At 38.9% G+C, this 16770-nt stretch overlaps 1 protein-coding gene across 1 annotated transcript in view; it reads left to right on the forward strand.

Moving 5' to 3' along the window:
- The first annotated feature begins 2222 nt into the window (after positions 1-2222).
- Positions 2223-16770, forward strand: part of USP14 (ubiquitin specific peptidase 14) — a 16968-nt gene continuing 2420 nt past the window's right edge. The window contains exons 1-12 of the mRNA XM_017738296.1: positions 2223-2365; positions 2890-2922; positions 4421-4525; positions 6168-6271; positions 8280-8338; positions 10177-10307; positions 10608-10688; positions 11449-11528; positions 13045-13159; positions 14499-14564; positions 14859-14951; positions 15951-16079. Coding sequence (XP_017593785.1) covers positions 2282-2365; positions 2890-2922; positions 4421-4525; positions 6168-6271; positions 8280-8338; positions 10177-10307; positions 10608-10688; positions 11449-11528; positions 13045-13159; positions 14499-14564; positions 14859-14951; positions 15951-16079 — 1080 coding nt within the window. The 5' untranslated portion in view covers positions 2223-2281. The remainder of the gene's footprint in view (positions 2366-2889; positions 2923-4420; positions 4526-6167; positions 6272-8279; positions 8339-10176; positions 10308-10607; positions 10689-11448; positions 11529-13044; positions 13160-14498; positions 14565-14858; positions 14952-15950; positions 16080-16770) is intronic.

Raw genomic sequence — 16770 nt, forward strand, 5'->3', positions numbered from 1 at the left:
GCCGCGCCTCGGCACGGCCCTGGCGCGGTTTGCTCGGGCTTTCTGCTAAAAGGGAAGCGGTGCTGTCCCTCCGGTGAGCCAGAACTCTGCATCCGCGCCTCCCAGTTTATTTAGGTGTGTCTGCCTCCGCTCTTTGAAATCCATTATATGCTACAGACTCAGGTGGGTTGGAAAACCCCAAGTTCAACCTTTGACCAATCGCCACCAAGTCAACTAGACCATGGCACTGAGTGCCACATCCAGTCCTTTCTTAAACACCTCCAGGCGTGGTGACTCCACCACCTCCCTGGGCAGCCCATTCCACTGTCTAAGCACCGTTTTTGTGAAGAAATTCTTCCTAAATTAGCCTAAACCTAAAGTTAAAGCTTTCTTAAATTATATCACATCCTGCTGACTTTTCTTGCTGTGAGGAAAGGTTTCAATGGAAGACTTCAAGAACAAAACCTCCAGTGACACTTCTAGGACCAATTAATTGCCTTGATAATATCTCACAGATCTGGCCTATTTGGGCTCTTCAGTTTTTTAGGTTGTAGGTGGACTCAGGACACAGTTTGTTCACAGTTTTGGCTGTGGTTGGCAAACTGGGATACTTATGTCAATATTGCACGATTTCTCCTGAACTCCTCCAAATCTAGTGGAGTCTCCCTCACTGGAGATATTCAAGAACGGTCTGGGCACAATCCTGTGCCATGTGCTCTGAGATGGCCCTGCTGGAGCAGTGAGGTTGGACAAGATGACTCTCTGTGGTCCATTCCAGTCTGACCCGTTCTGTGAATTGTATGCACTGTGTTTTCTGATCAGCAGGGAAATTATGTCCTTCCTTTTTCTTACTTTCCATTGTTTTCAAATTAACAAGTTTCTCTTTATTTTGTACGAAGTCGTGGTTGCCATCTCTGAAGAGAAGACACTCATACTCTTCCGTTCTTCCTCCTGAGTGCTGCATTGTTAAAACTGGTGACACTACAGATTAATAAGTGCTAACTCTTCTGCATATTTAGCAGTGGATGCTTGACTGTTCAAAAATTCAAACCCAAAAAGTCTGTGCAGCTGACTTGTTCAGTGGCTGAGTGGGTTGTCTTCCTGGAAAACAGGAAAAGCCTCGTGCTTCGTAGGTCTTAAATATGCAAAATAATAAGTGTGTTTTAAAAAAAATCAGAACGTTGGGCAAATCAGAAGGTGCTTTCTGCTAGAAAAACTGAAAAGTCAGTCATTTGAGTTCCTTTGTAGACTAATTTAGTCTAACTCATTTAGACTTGCTTTTGATTATTCTGTCATATTACCTATCACAAGCACTGAATAGATCTGAAGTCTGAACCTTTTTGGAAGGGTTTTTAAAATTATGACTTCTAAGGGTTTTGTGTTTTAAAAAGGTACAGTTGCTGCAATATATTTTTGTAAAACCAAAGCACAGGTAGAAGGATGTGGCTTTCCTAAAGTCTGGTATTTCAGTCACTTACTGTGCATGTAGGATATCACTGTATGCTGTATTTTACAGATTTTCAGCAAAATCTCAGCTTGCTAAAGAAGGTTTATTGTGTTAGTGGTTGGAAGTGGTCAAAGGTGTGTCTGTAGAGGCACACAGCTTATTCCAGGCATTTTTTGTCTGCTCTTGGTCATTACTAACTTCAGCAAAGTGAGGTTAACATTGTGCCATTCTGGCTCCTGTTTCTTCTGGATTATCCCATTCCCAGCATCGAGGTTTACGCTTTTTGTGACCAAATTTCACTTCCCATCTTAATTCCAGTCCTGCACCTTTACTGGGGTCAGTGGCCTTGCTTTTAAAGAACATTGTATTGTTTTCCTCTGAAGGAGAACGGAAGTACTATGGATAAGAGAACTGGAATCGCACCTCTGAACTTCCTTCAGAAAGTTCAATTGTTTGCAATGAGCAGTGCCAAGAGAATGGGAGAGGTAGTTCCAGACTGCTATTTGTGAAGACCTGCTAAAGGGTTTCTGATGCTGTTAGACATACTTATTGCTTGCAAAGTTTCTCAGTATGTATGTTACTTACAATGGTTTTGTAAGATATTTTTAGACCTGCTGGAAGTGGTATGTTCTGATGGATGAGGTGCCGTATAGTAAAGACGTTCCCTCCATAGCTTCATTATGTACCATTTTAAAAGAGTCGAAAACAGAATGTTTTGAGATGGTATGAAGTCTTGGTAATTACATTCTTGGGTATTAGGAAATAATCAAGTTTCAAAACATTTTGTTTGCAGTTAATGTGAAATGGGGAAAAGAGAAATTTGATGGCGTGGAGCTGAACACTGACGAACCTCCAATGGTCTTCAAAGCCCAGTTATTTGCACTGACCGGAGTTCAGCCAGCTAGACAGAAGGTTATGGTTAAAGGAGGAACTCTGAAGGTAGAAGTCAATTTTTTTTGTATTATGTCTAACTTTATTATGTGTTAACAAGAACAATGGCCCTATTTCTAGGTGTCCTCTGGCAGATCTTCAGTTGTATGTGTTAAACTGACTGCACTTCTTTACTCATTTATTCAAAACACAGCTTGGTGGGGGGAGGGGTGCTACTTTTTAGTGTTCAGAATCAGAATTAAGTGTTTTCCTCCTGGTTTGTTTAAGAGAAGTTTTTCCTGGTGCTTCTCTGCTGGAGGCTTACTGGTGTAATGAGATACAGGCAACTTTGCTGCAAAAAGTTGTTTACATTTAAGCAGTGTTAAACAACACATGAAGAACCTTATTGAAAACACAACTTGGCTGCTTTTTATTTTAGTCAGACAAGACTTGATAACATGTAAATAGCTAATATTGTGTAATCTTGGATGAAATATAATTGTATATTTAGAAATATGTGATTAATATTAATGAAAATATTTGCTTGTCTCTTGCTGCAAGATAATTAACTTGTCTTTTATTTTATTTCACAGGATGATGACTGGGGGAACCTAAAAATTAAGAATGTAAGTTCTGAGCAGTAACTAAATTTTATTTATTTTTAAATTTTTATTTATTTTTTATTTTTATTGATATTTATTCTGGCATTTAAAGAAAGACTTGAAAGTGCTTGCTGTTTCTGTTTGAATGGGCAGTGCTTTCTTAAAAGGTCATACCTTGATGAAAAATAATTTTATACGTGTCATATGTAAGCATGCTTAGAAAGGTCTCACCATTGATTTATAAAAAACTTTTCTTTGGCATCAGTAGGGAATCACACCATCTATTCTGAAGTACTTGGGAGCATATATTTATTTATTTTGTAAAATAAATGGTCTGGGTCAGAGCAATGGTCCTTTTGTGCTGTCTGTCTGTGACCATAAAAATAAGTGATGTTGTTTAGAGTCAGCTTGTGAACCTGGGCACTCTCTGCAGACCCTTGTCCTTGCACATCCCCAGGGTGGACAAATGTGTTGGTGATGCTGAAGTTACACCTCTAACTATGTCCTTTTTTACCAGCCTGCTGAAATCTGCTCTTCTGTGTTGAATAGCTGCTGTTCATAAACAAAGCCATTAGTAATGGTGATTCGTACCTTTGGCTAGTTCAAAAAGAAAACAGAAAGTGAATGTGTTTGTGTTGCTTGCCTGTATAATATTGCATCAGGGAATCCCACAGGTTTTTGTTGGGGTTTTTTCTGTGTCATTTTCGTTACTGTAGGTCTCTTGTAATATCTTGTAACATCTGTTACAGGTTTTACTCCAGTTCTTCACTGGGCAGAGTGAATTAGGTAGCATTGCTCTTACCCTTGTAACTAGGTTGCAGGCATCTGTTAGCAGCCTGTAGCTGCAGCTATTGTAGCAAAGTTATTCAGCAAAAACCCCAGTACATAATATTCTTGTCTTTTTCTGCATACTGTTGTGCTAGTAGCTGCCTTTATTCATTTTAATACTATTGTATACAAGTTCTAGTGATTTATTTACACTGTCAAAGCAATTTCTCTTCATTGTGTTGTTTATCCTTTTCTTAGCACTGTGTGTTTCAAGGCTCCATGTAGTAATTTTCTCCTCCTTTGACAGGTCTAATTGTGTAGATGGGCTCCTGTTGAATGCCAAAAGATTCTTTTTCATATTATGCTAGTTCAGCAAGCATGGAAACTTGATTTTTTTTCCCCCACCCTTACATGTTAGTTTTTGTGCATAAACTGATGTGGTAATTTACGTTATTTTTCACTTTTCAACTAGTTTAACTCAGAACTTGTCAGGCAAGCTCAGCAGCCTCACCAGATGTTTGAGTGGAAACATCTAGCATGGATAATTCTGTGGAATTGTTCTCAATAGCTACTTCCTAGATATGAGGAATTAAGGTATGCCCATAAGTCACAGTAGTGCAGTATTGGTTCTGTTAAACTAAGAGAAAGATGGTGTTTATTTTTGGGGAAATAGCTGAAGGATGTTAAGAGCACAAGGGCTTGAGTGGAAATAACTGTCCTTAAGCATTCATTGCTATCTTTACTGTGTTTCAAGGGCATGACCTTACTAATGATGGGCTCTGCAGACGCGCTTCCAGAAGAGCCGATCTCTCGACCCGTCTTCGTGGAGGACATGACAGAGGAGCAGTTGGCCTCTGCTGTAAGCATGTTTCCAGCTTTGGTTTCTTGTAAACCTCCGAGTAATGGCAAGTTTTTAAACACTTGCAGTTGCTTAAAAGTGGATTTTGAAACTGGAACGTCTGTTTAGCATCTTCACCAAGAATCACAAGTCTACATCGATGGCCAAGCTGGGAGCAGTGAAAGGAAGTCTGGGATTTAATTTAAAAGTCATACAATTAGTGCTGTTTTTCCTTTGAGCAGGCAGCTTAGTAGATTTTCTAAAAATAGCATTGCTGATGTTTTTAAAAACAAAGTTGTATTGCCCTGGCTGTATCAGTGTCCTGAACTTTGTCTAAACAAGGCCTTGTAGATATGCAGAATTATTTCCTGCATCTTTCATATCTGTGAGGAGAGACTCGGGTTTGTTTTGGGGTGGGGTGTGTTTGGGGTTTTGTTTGTCCATGTTACTGGTATTAGGTCAGCTTTGTGAAAAACGAAAGTGAGTTTGACACACATGTTTTACTTTATGGGAGTAAAGTCTGGAAGAGCATAATTAGTCTATTATTTTCTTAATGAAGTAACTCCTGAATTTCCTTTCGTATAACTTGAAAGGCTTAATTTTCTCACCAGTCATTTGAACTGCAAGCTCTTTGTCATACTTAGCAGTTGCGTGATTGTTGTCAACTGTGCATGCAGAACAGGAATACTTTTAGGCATGTCTGTATGAAGAAGGATCTGTAGTTTAGGACTGGGTTTGTGCTTCAGGATTTAGTGCTTTCCAGGCCACCTGCAGGTGAAGGATACTTACGTATTTTTGACTAAGCACATACACAGACATTGAGATAACTGAGAGGCAAACAAGGAGGTGATGCACTGTCAGATTAACTTTGAAAAAGTTAATCACATTGAAATTTGGTTATACATCAAACTTCAGTTGTCTGCACTGCATGTATTCACTTGTGGAATATGCTAAATGAGTTCTCTCTTCCTAAAATAATCTATTGGTATCGGTATGCAGTCCTACGTCAGTTTCATTAAACTGTGTATTTTTCCCTGACAAATACAAAGTATTCAGGGTTAAAAAAAAAAGAAAAATTCTGTTACATGGTGGTTTATAGTTATTTCTGAAACTGGTTAGTTTAACTATTAGTTGGCCTTCACATTGGTCAAAACTTCAGAAATTCACAAGTTGTCTGAAAAGATCAAGCTAATGATCTGTTGCAAACTTCTGGAGAGGAGTTTAAACAATGCTTTTGTTTCAAACTATGAACTCCAGCATTTTCAGAGTTTTACTGAAAACTGATTTTAATTAAAACATCAGTGTTTTGTACAAATGTATTCATGTGGAAATTCCACGGAAATAGAATTTTAAGGTCAAAACTTGAATGGGATTATAATTGAACTTTCTGAATGACTGCATGCTTGAAGAATATGTTCATTAAACTAAACGTGCACAGAAAAGCCCCCAGAGCATTCCTGAATGTCCCCTTAAAGTATCAAATGGTGAAATGATGAATATAATCATAAAATGGATCTGGAAAACCTCATGGAGTTTGATGGAATATTCCAGGTTTTATGCATGATTCATTTTCTTAGAAGTTGATGGCACATTACAGTGTTTATACAAAAACGGTTGCACATCTCTCTGACCTTCAAGCACCCTTGTGAATTTTTTTTGGTAGATGGAATTGCCATGTGGATTGACAAACCTTGGCAACACTTGCTACATGAATGCTACGGTTCAGTGTATCCGCTCAGTGCCAGAAGTGAAAGAGGCCCTTAAAAGGTAGGATTCAGGACAAAAATACCGTGACTAAAATGTTTCTTTAGCTTATGAAATAGATATTTTGTGGAATGCTCATCTTAACTCTGGTATGGATTATCATAACAATCTGTTGCTCTTTAGGTCTATTCAAGATTAACATAATGATCGATTAAAGTTTCTCCTATGGTTGTGTTAGTCTGTGCTTTAACAAAGAAGTTAAGGCTTTGTGTTTCTTGGAACTGGCTTTTAGTAGAGAGAATGTGTTTTGCTTAGCTAGACCTGCTTAAAATTCTAAGACAAGCTACTGAACTCTTAACCCTGTTTTTTTGCTGTTAGTTTTTATGGTCCTGTTCTGTATAAAACAATCATATGGGAGTCCTGTTCCTTTGAGGAATATTTCCTGCAATGGTTCTATTGCACTGTGTTTCCAGCTGTGAAATTCTAATGTTACTGACATTTGCTGCTTGGAGGTACAGTGGGAAGTTCTAAGACATGCCTTTGTGGAATTTTGTTTCATTTGGTAGTTTGTTCTGATTGTAGGATAGCTTCTCAGATTTTTGTTTGTTTCTTTTGTTATTCTGGACTGAAATGTGAAAATGGCCAGTGGGTTTTTTTTCTTTTGGGTTGGTTGGTTGGTTTTTTTGGTAAGGAATATATGAGAAACTTGGAAGTTATGAATATTGAAGGAAAAAAGAATTACCTGCCAATGTGTACCTGAATTTGTCAACTCCAGATAAATTGTAATGAGAAAACAATGAGTATTTTTAAAAAGTGAGAACTAGGTAGAGCATTATTGCCACCTTAGGGTTAATTTAATTCCTTGGTACCCAACTGGATATTCTGTATTACTGTAATCACTAGTTATTTAAGTAGTTATAAATTGTTACTCATTCTGTTAGCAGGTGAACCTTAATTATTAAGAGCTGAGAACTATTTGTGAAGTATAGAAATTTGATTTCAAGGTTTTTATTGGCTATCGGTGTTTATATTTTTGGAAGGTCTGTTCATTTCCATGTGAAGGACTCTTGAGTTACTGCACTGAATCAGAGTATTTGACAAATTTAACCTACCAAATGGCAAAATGTAGCCTATGAAACTGGCAGACTGCAATACAAGACGTGGCTGTATTGTCTGTGGGAAGTCACATTCGCACTCGGATTCAAGCTCTGTTCTTCCCTGGAGATTCAGCCTTTTTTTGGTCTTCCCTGCTTGATGACAGCATGGAAGGCTGTAGGGTGTGTGGCAGCGGGAGATGTGTGAAGGGACTCACTTGGGAAAGCTGTTACAGCTTCTTTTCTCACGGCCTGCTCTGCTGATCTCCCCAGGGAACTCCTCCCTGTTCTGTAGCATGTCAGGGGAAAGTTTCCTGCTCGTCATCTAACAATGGTCAGAATTTCAAAAGTTCAGTCCAAGATTTAGTGAGACCCTCCTTTTGCTTGAAGGCTTTGGGGAGTCCATCTGTTCCTCATCCAGCTGCTAATTTAAGAATTCAAAGAAGAGTGGCAAGTTCTTGTCATATAGGTGGACTCCCACACCTTTTCAGTATAGGAAATACTTCCCCAAGAAAACATCTCACATCTCACTGTTTTGCTTCTGCTGTGGAGGGAGGAAGCAAGCCTGCCCTCCATCTCTGTGCATTTTATCTGCTATCTATCCTTGAAGGTGGTTTTTAGCATGTATCTGAAGAAGCCATGGCAAATGTTTCAGAAATGGAGTAGCTTTTGTTCAGACCTCTTCTCAGTTTCTTTAAAAATAAAACGAGTCTCTGAGGCAAAAGGTTTAGGGAAGCAGCAGTGATGTATCCGGACTTCTTGGTCTGCCTTTACTTATTGTCTGAAAGATTGCTTCCATGCAGTGCTTACAAAATAGCTGAAACTTTGAGGTGAATGTGAGTGAATCTTACCTTCGGTTACTTCTGGTTTGGTGATAGATTTCTTTTAAATGAATCCAGCTGCTGCCTGCTACAGAAACCTTACTGTCCTTCTTGCTTGTGTTTAATTGCATGCAAATTATTTTTCTTCCCTTTTAGGTATGGTGGTGCCTTAAGAGCTTCAGGAGAAATGGCCTCTGCTCAATACATTACTGCAGGTTGGTGTTTAGAGTAGGAGACAGGGGTTTAGACAAGTGTGTGATCTGCTAACTGCAGATGAAATTTGCAGTTAGAACTCTCTGTGTTGTTCTTTAGTGCATATGCCATAGGAAAGTCAGATCTGCTGGCACTGGAGGATTCATTTCGTCTTTAAAGGTTATTCTGCCCCTGCCTGCAAAGCATTTATCTCTGCACATGACCCAGCTGCAGGCTAGGGAAAAGATATTTAAGCGTGATCTAGGCTTAGATAGAAACAATTTGTATCTCTTCCATGTTTTACATGTAGGCATTAAGTAATTGGAACTTCCTAAAGCAGACTCCATCCATCCATGTTTTGATTTGATCACTTTGTGTAGAAATGTTTTAGTTCTTTGTTTCACATGGTGGTAGGCCAACACCATACTCCTGGGAGATATGTATTTCATTGGTATTTTTTAATACAATTTACTGGCTGAGCGTTATTGTTACGGTGGAAAGTGTCTTAGCCTTTGCCCTAAAGATCCAGATTTCATAACTGGAATGGAAAGTAGTGTCTTCAAAACAAAAGTTACTCATTGTTGTGGTAGTGTGGGTGCTCACACTGTGGGAGCTCACGGTGGCCCTGTATCTTCAAGCTCTAACTAGAGTTCTAGTTAGACCCTTTACACTTGAACAAGGGTACTACTTGTCCGCTTTTTCTTTTTTTACTCTATTTCATTGCCCCACTAAGATGCTGGGCCAGGACACTGGGATTTCTACCAGTCCATTTAAGGAAAAACAAAACAATATAAGGAAGGAAAGGTCCAGTTTGTGGGTATGCCTGCTGATCGAATTTTGGGGTGGTAAGTTCAATGGTTACTCTATACAGCCATGCCTGCCCCTCCCCTTTTCACTGCCTTTACTTCATGTCCCTTGTTTTCCTTTTAAGGTGACAGCTCTGCTTCTTAGGAATTTTAATAGTTTTAAGTAACTTGTAGTTAATTCTTGGGTGCTGAGCTGTTCAGGAGCTCCTGCATGACACTTATGGCATTTTTTTTTAATTGCTGTGTCATATCAGTTGCACCTCTTGTCAAGGTCAGTGAAGACATTTCTGAAAGAGGAAGCAACTGACCTTGGTCCCCTGTAATCTTGCCTATATTCACTTACTCAAGAGTACCATTCATTAGTCTCTCCACTTGTAAATTAGTGACCATGCAGATTGTTGCCTACCTCACAGGGTTGTTGTGAGGATTAACAGGTGCCTTTGATGTGATCTGTGGATGTAAAATGCTGTAACCTGGGTAGATAAGACATATGCTGGAGTGTGGAACAAAAAAGAAGGCCATGTGTGTTGTCATGCAGTATATCATTCATTGGATTGCACATAGTTAAGAGCTCTCTGCACATATGCCTACACATACTTGTTTTCCTGGGCCTTAAGCATGGGTATTTCCTAGATATTTTATTAAAGTTTTTTTTTCCTAGTAGCTGGTGGAACTTAAGTTGCTCTAGAGGATAGATTGTGAATGCCTTCTGGTTTCTCTTGTGAAAATGTTGTTCCTCAGATGTGTTCCAAATAAAATCTTAATTGCTCAATTTTTTTTTTTTTTCTGTTAGCAGCCAGGAAAGACAAGGCATTATGTGCCAAATTCTCAGATTTGCCAGCTTTATGCTTTCAAAGTTGTGTTCACAAAGGAGATCTTAGGTGCACCTGTTGTGCCACCTGGGGAATTTGGTCCTGCTTTGGAAAGATCAAATTGGACACTGTTAAATGATCAGTCTTTAAATGTTTCTGCTGTTTTACTATTCTTTTTGCACTTCCTGCCATGTTTGAATTGTTTTTGCACTTCTCAAAGCATTCACTTACTTTTTCTTCAAGCTCTTAGAGACTTGTTTGATTCCATGGATAAAACTTCCTCCAGTATCCCACCTATCATTCTCCTGCAGTTTTTACATATGGCCTTCCCACAGTTTGCAGAGAAAGGTGACCAAGGCCAGTACCTTCAACAGGTAAAGACCAATTATGAGCTTATTGTTTAAAATTAGTAGTATGTTGGAAGTTGAGAACAAGAACATTTTAAGACTTTCCTTCTCTTGTGAAAATAATTACTCCCAGTAAAGTGGGGTGTTTTTTTCTGTAGGAAAGTTGTGTAGAAGTTGACTGTAATATCAAGTGCTTTGAGAATGCATGGTGGAATTGGGAGAAATTCTTAGTTAAGGAATGCTCACATTTGGCTTTATAGCTGATGGGTTTAATGTTACTAAATCGTAATGTCACTACTCAGGTTTAATGTTGTGTTCCCTTCCTAGGATGCCAATGAGTGCTGGGTGCAGATGATGAGGGTACTACAGCAGAAGCTGGAAGGCATCGAAGGTGATACAGTTATGGAGGTAATTGTAGTATTACTCTAACCAGAATTAGGATTAGTAGTATTTCACATATTTTTTGCTAAGTATTATCTGTTTGTGAGTTCTTTAACATGTGTCTGGAGTCCAGTAAGGGAAATTGCTTTCTGATGTGTCTGATCAGCATAATGCTACCATGGTCCTGTCAGCTCTGCTGTGGAGTGTGCTAAAGGAACCCTTCCCTTTGCGCTTTGTAAGGCAGTGTTGGACCAAGCTGCTGGTGACACACACTCACATATGTGGCAGGTGGCCCTGATAACCTGTGAATTCAGCACACCAGAACTTCTAATTCTGAAAAAAGGGTGCTACAATTTTAACTTGAACTGTTATGAACGGAGAGCTAACCGAATCAGCCTGATAGAGGAAGTTGCTGAAAGTTTTTCCCAAGGTTTTACCGGAACAGCTTTCTCTTTTCTCTGTAAACTGTTTTCTGGAGACTCTTGGCAGAGTCTTGAAAGACCATCTGAAACTTAAGGTAGATTTAAGTTGGGGGGGCAGGGATGTGTGAGTTTCTGATCTTGCTCGTTAATGTGCTTCAGGATGGTTTTAGCAGGATGTTTTAAGTGTATTTGTTTTGAAACTTCTATGCTGTGTAAGAGGATTGACTGGCTAGGAGAAAATGTACCTATAGAAAGATGAAGGAATAGGCTTTAAAGAATTAAAATAAATGGGGTTATTTTGTCTGTAGGGAAGACTGTATTTACATTCTATTTAAAGTTACATCATAAGAGATTTTGTTTTACAGACAGACTCTGGAGCTACAGCAGCATCCTCTAAAAAGAAGAGTTTAATCGATCAATTCTTCAGCATTGAATTTGAAACAGCGTATCCTAAAGACTAAGGCAAGACATGAACAATGGTGATTGCACACTTTAGCAGTTGAGTTCAGGGAGGATGAAAAGCACTGTTCAGAATAGTATGGAAAATAAAGATGTAGGTCTGGGAAGAGGGTCATGATGTTGTGCAGGAGTACACAGAAGTTAAAGTGAAGATTGGATTATGCTTTGAGAGAGAGGATGATGTGGGGAGGAAGAATGGTAATGGAAATTTACAGGAAAAAAACCCCCTTGTTAAATTTCAAGAGCAGATTTCCTCCCCAGAGAAGATTGGTACGTACCAGCTTCAAGGATGCTGACATGCTTTATCCAACTAAAAGTAATTGTTGTCCTAAATAGGCTTTTTTGGCTTGTGAGGGTGTGTTTCTGACACACTTGGAGTACTAAAGATGCACAAAAGGTAGCTTGATTGATTTCTTAAGAAATAAATTAGGTGTCCCCTGTTGTATGAGTAAGAAACAAATGCAGCTGACGAGTTTCTAGTAGGTTCTTTATAGCAAGAAAAAGAGGATATGACCACATGGGGCACACATCTCATGGCAAGTATTACTCTTGTCCCACTTCTTCACCCCAAAATCCTGGCTTTTAGACTTTTAGAAAGAATTACACTGTGCATTTTGCTTGTCTGAAATAAGGAAACATCCCCGTAGATGAGGTACTGTATCTCATAGCTTGGTAGTAAGGAGGAATAAAGGGATTTTTTAAGGTGGGAGTCACGCATCTCTCTCCCTCTATCATGATGTTTGTTGTCCTTGAAATAGTTGGGAGTCTTGGAATGTGCAGCTAAGAGGAGTGATGCATAGGCCAGAATTAGGAAGAAGACTTGTTAGAAGAGTTGCAGACTTTCAAAGTGTGATTATGGTAGCATTTGTAGAATAGCTGCAGTCAGAAAAATACCTGGTTGGAAGGAGATGGATGAGAGAAAAGCATTGAGGTAGAAGTATGAAAAGAGGAGAGAACAGACAGAACAATTAAAAGGAAAGTGTAGAAGATAATGAAGGAATTAATTTCATTTCAGTGAAGAGGACAGATAGAAGGCAGAGAAAGGAGGCTCTGCATGTTGAAAGAAGCAGGAAGTCTGGCCAGCAGCAGCAATAGAAGAACTTCATTAATCATAAACAACAATGGAGTGTAATGTTGCAGGAGGGCTTTGTGACTTGGTGTTGGCAGCCAGTTAATGTGTTCTGTGTCTGGCGGGTTGGGTGGTGATGGGGGAGAAGAAAGAAAAAAACAGGCCCCAGCTTAAATGGTGCTCAAAGACTTATTTTACTTTTTTTACTTTTTTTGGTGTGCTGTCTGCCCCCACTGCCCCTTGTCCTTAGCCACGAAGGAACAGATTGGTCTGAAGGAAGGGCTCCTTCAAATCTTTTTTGTACTACGAGAAGTAAAAGTACTGTCTACACAAGCACAGAATTACCTAAATCACTGTGCTGCTTGGCATGTTGTTCTCACTAGAGCAGTAGTTCAGCTCTTGGTGCATGGTGGTTTTCCTTAATTTTGTGAAGCATGAAATGTACAGAAGCCGAAGAAGAAGAAGTAACTAAAGGAAAGGAGAATCTGCTTCAGCTTAGCTGCTTTATCAATCAAGAAGTGAAATACCTGTTTACAGGACTAAAATTGGTAAGCTATCGCAGCTTTTATTGAAGTTCTAAATGGCCTGTGTATTTTTTAATTGAAATTCTAAGTGACCTAAATACACTTAATTCTGAGTGTATTCTGTGACTTGGAATTGGCATCTGCTGTCCAAGCTTTACAAAGTTTCAAGAATCTTTTTGGTGTTCATTGGGATGAAAGATGGCTGTGAAAGGGAGTTGCATGTTCATGTTAAACAGACTTCAGCAGAGCATTTTCTTGATGCTGACATGGTCTTCCCCATGCAGGTAACCAAGTGCAAGGCAGTTTGCCACTTGTTTGTTCATCTGGGTTTCACTCCAGACTGAGCAGTACCATGGTTTATGCAGAAATCAGTTCCCAAAAAGTCCAGAAGTCAACTTGAAAGTAGAGTGGTGTTTTGGTTCCTAATTAAAACCCCACCAGATGATGTAAAAACTAAATTTGATTTTGCAGATTTTGAAGGGGGTGTTATTTTCCGTGAGACAACATCATCCTCAAACTTTTTTAAAGTAGAACTCCTTAAGGTAGTCTGTGCTTTTTTATATATGTATTTTGAAATTTTAAGAGCTCTTTGGAGAGTTTGGATGTCTTGGGGTGACAAGGAGAGGAGCTACTGCAAAACCTTTATAGTAACTGCGTAAGGCTAGGGCAGTGATCTGGTTTGTACAGGACTAAAACCAAGTTGCATGATTCTCAGATAATCTTTGTATCTCTTTTTCTTCCTTTTTTTTTTAAACAGAATTTAGAAGGAAAAGGAGGATAAAATAGCTAATGCTCACAAATTAAAAAACTATTAAAAAAGAAACTCCACTTTCAGGCCAAAAAAAGTCTACAATTCTTATGCTGGATTGCCTGTAGCAAGAAAGTTGCAACATTAAGAACCAATCTAGTCTTTCCGGGAATTTTGTTAGGAGGCACCAGCTGTCACTTTAGATGCAGCTCTGCCTGCTTGAGGCTGAGAGCTGAGAAATATGCAAATATTCTTCTCACAGGAACCTTCAGATTTTCTACAGTTGTGTTCCCAGCATGATATGGTACATTTGTAACCAAGTCTAGATACAATTAATAACAAAATCCAATTGTGAGTTCTACTCCTGTGGAGCAAAATTTTCTGCAGAGATAAACTCAGTGTTGTCAGGGCTCAGGAATGGGCCTGGAGCTGAAGAAATGAATGGGCATGGTCCTTTCTGCCAAGGAATTTCAAAATCCTGTGTGTTGTAATGGCTGGCAGCAACAGAAGAGACTGGCAGAACAAGATTTAGTTTATGGTTTGTTTACCCCTGTTGTGCTTTTCTCTAAGCTGTGTTTTATGATGAACATGTGTTACTTCTTTTCCTTGTAACAGCGTCTTCAGGAGGAAATCACCAAACTCTCTCCAACACTGCAGAGAAATGCACTCTATATCAAATCTGTGAGTGGTACTTTCGTTGCTCTTTATGGTTCTTCTAAATGTTGTCAGTTCTCTGTTCCAAACCACAAATTTATTGCTGCAACACCATGTGATTTATGTTTATAAAGCATCTGAGTATCCACTACCAAGAAATTTAAGACAGAGCTTCAAAAAAGGAGACCTTGTTTTATTCCTGTGGGTTTGTGTACAAACACTTTCTCAGAATAGACTGTAATTTAGGATGAACAGCGTTGAAGGTATAAAAGATCTGTGAATATTTAAAGTAATAGCTTTTTCTAATTTGTTTTTTTATAGTCCAAAATTAGTCGCTTGCCAGCGTACCTGACTATTCAGATGGTTAGATTTTTTTACAAAGAGAAAGAATCTGTGAATGCAAAAGTTCTTAAGGTAAGTTTCCTGCATATTGATGTCTAATTCCTCTTTCTTTTTTCCATGAGTTTTTATTACAGGTAGATTACGAAGACTTGAAGACTACTTACTAAATTGTTTGCTTTTAAATTGCATTTAAAAACATTAACAGTGCAGGTTCTTTGCTCAAATGCAAAGTAGTTTCGTTTCCAGTTGTGATGGTGTGTGGCAAACTACATTACCCACAACAGAGTGAGGGAGGAGGTGAGGGGCAGAAGTGAATTTGCCCCAGTAGTGCTAATATTACAGGATGAGAATAACCAGGATGTTTTTTGGTCTCTTCTCACCAGTGGTTCTGAGAAGAATGTGTAACTAAGGAGAGGGCCATGCTTTCAAACTCTGAACAGTGTTCTAGTGTTGATGGGAGATGTTTATGCTGTCAAACACTTCCTGTATTAGTGATTTTAATTGTCTGGCTTTCTGATGGACAAATGCAGGAACCAGCTGCAAACAGCTGAATGTTCTGGTTTTGCTCTCTCTTGGCCATGGCTGACAGACCTCGTAGGCTGCCCAAGGAGCATCATGATAGATGCTCCTTCCTTACAAAAGGAAGAAAGGAAATAAAGATTGAAGGTACATGTTAACTATTTCAGAAGATGGTTTTGGATAACACAAATGGACATTTTTGCCAGGATACAGTCATTCTACATGCCTGCTGCTTTTTTCTTTTCCCTTAGGCCTGAATAGGTATTTCTGTAGTGTATGACAGCTAACAATAAACAGTCTGATTTATTAATTACTAGTCTATGCTGAATGTAATAATTTATAGTGGTTTGTTTATACTGAATTAGACATTCTTCTGGGAAAGCATTGTAGCCCTTTGGGTAAATACTGTCACCAGAATCCCAGTGGGTCAGGTTGCCAACAATTTGAAGAGGGTTGCATTTAATTTGGCTTAGTGTCGTCTTCCCATGGGAGAATGCTTTAATGTGGAGTACCAAACCATGCTAATAAATCTACATGCTTTTTACTTCCTAGGATGTCAAATTTCCTCTTATGTTGGATGTGTATGAGCTGTGTACGCCAGACCTGCAGGAAAAAATGGTTTCTTATCGATCAAAATTCAAAGATCTAGAAGACAAAAAAGTAAATCAACAGCCAAAGAACGTAAGCTTCCCGACACTTCACTAATTCATCCATCTGAAATTGGGGTACTAATAAGGACTAGAGAAAACTTTAAATATATTATTTTAATATATTCATATATTATTTTCTTATGTAGCAAACTCATTGGTTCTGAGCTTTAGATCTTTTTATCCTGTATTTTCATGAAAATACAGTATCTGCTTTGGTATATTTGCTTGATGAGAAGTTTTTTAAATGCTGTGGTCAGACAGCATGTATTAAATGTATTAAAATGTAGTGCTTCTGTTTACCAGTGCTACGCCTAAAGGTTTTCTGTAAGTTACACAAAATTATTCTCTTCAAATATTACTGTTTGCTGGCTGCTCCCCTCTTCAGTGGAGTGTAGGAAGCTGTTCCCTGCTCACCAGCTGGAAGGGGTTGTACAACGCACTGCTACGCGTCTGACTGATAAAAATTAGAGTACGTGTACTGGTGAGCTTAAAATCAGCACTCTGAAACCTTGGTAAATGCTTTCATGTCTTACCCTGCCTGCATAGTTCTAACACTGACTTCCTTGTCTTTCATGAAGACGAAAGCAAATGAGCTGTAGTGTTTTAGCCATTTTTTTTTTTTTAAAGTTTGCTGGTATTTTTCCTGGCCGAACTCCTGGCAAATTCTTTTAAACATTTGGATAAGGCTTGCAGCCCCTCTTTTACACACATGGGAGCAAGGA

The sequence above is a fragment of the Corvus brachyrhynchos genome, unplaced genomic scaffold (assembly GCF_000691975.1).
Source record: "Corvus brachyrhynchos isolate BGI_N302 unplaced genomic scaffold, ASM69197v1 scaffold106, whole genome shotgun sequence".
Taxonomy (NCBI): domain Eukaryota; kingdom Metazoa; phylum Chordata; class Aves; order Passeriformes; family Corvidae; genus Corvus; species Corvus brachyrhynchos.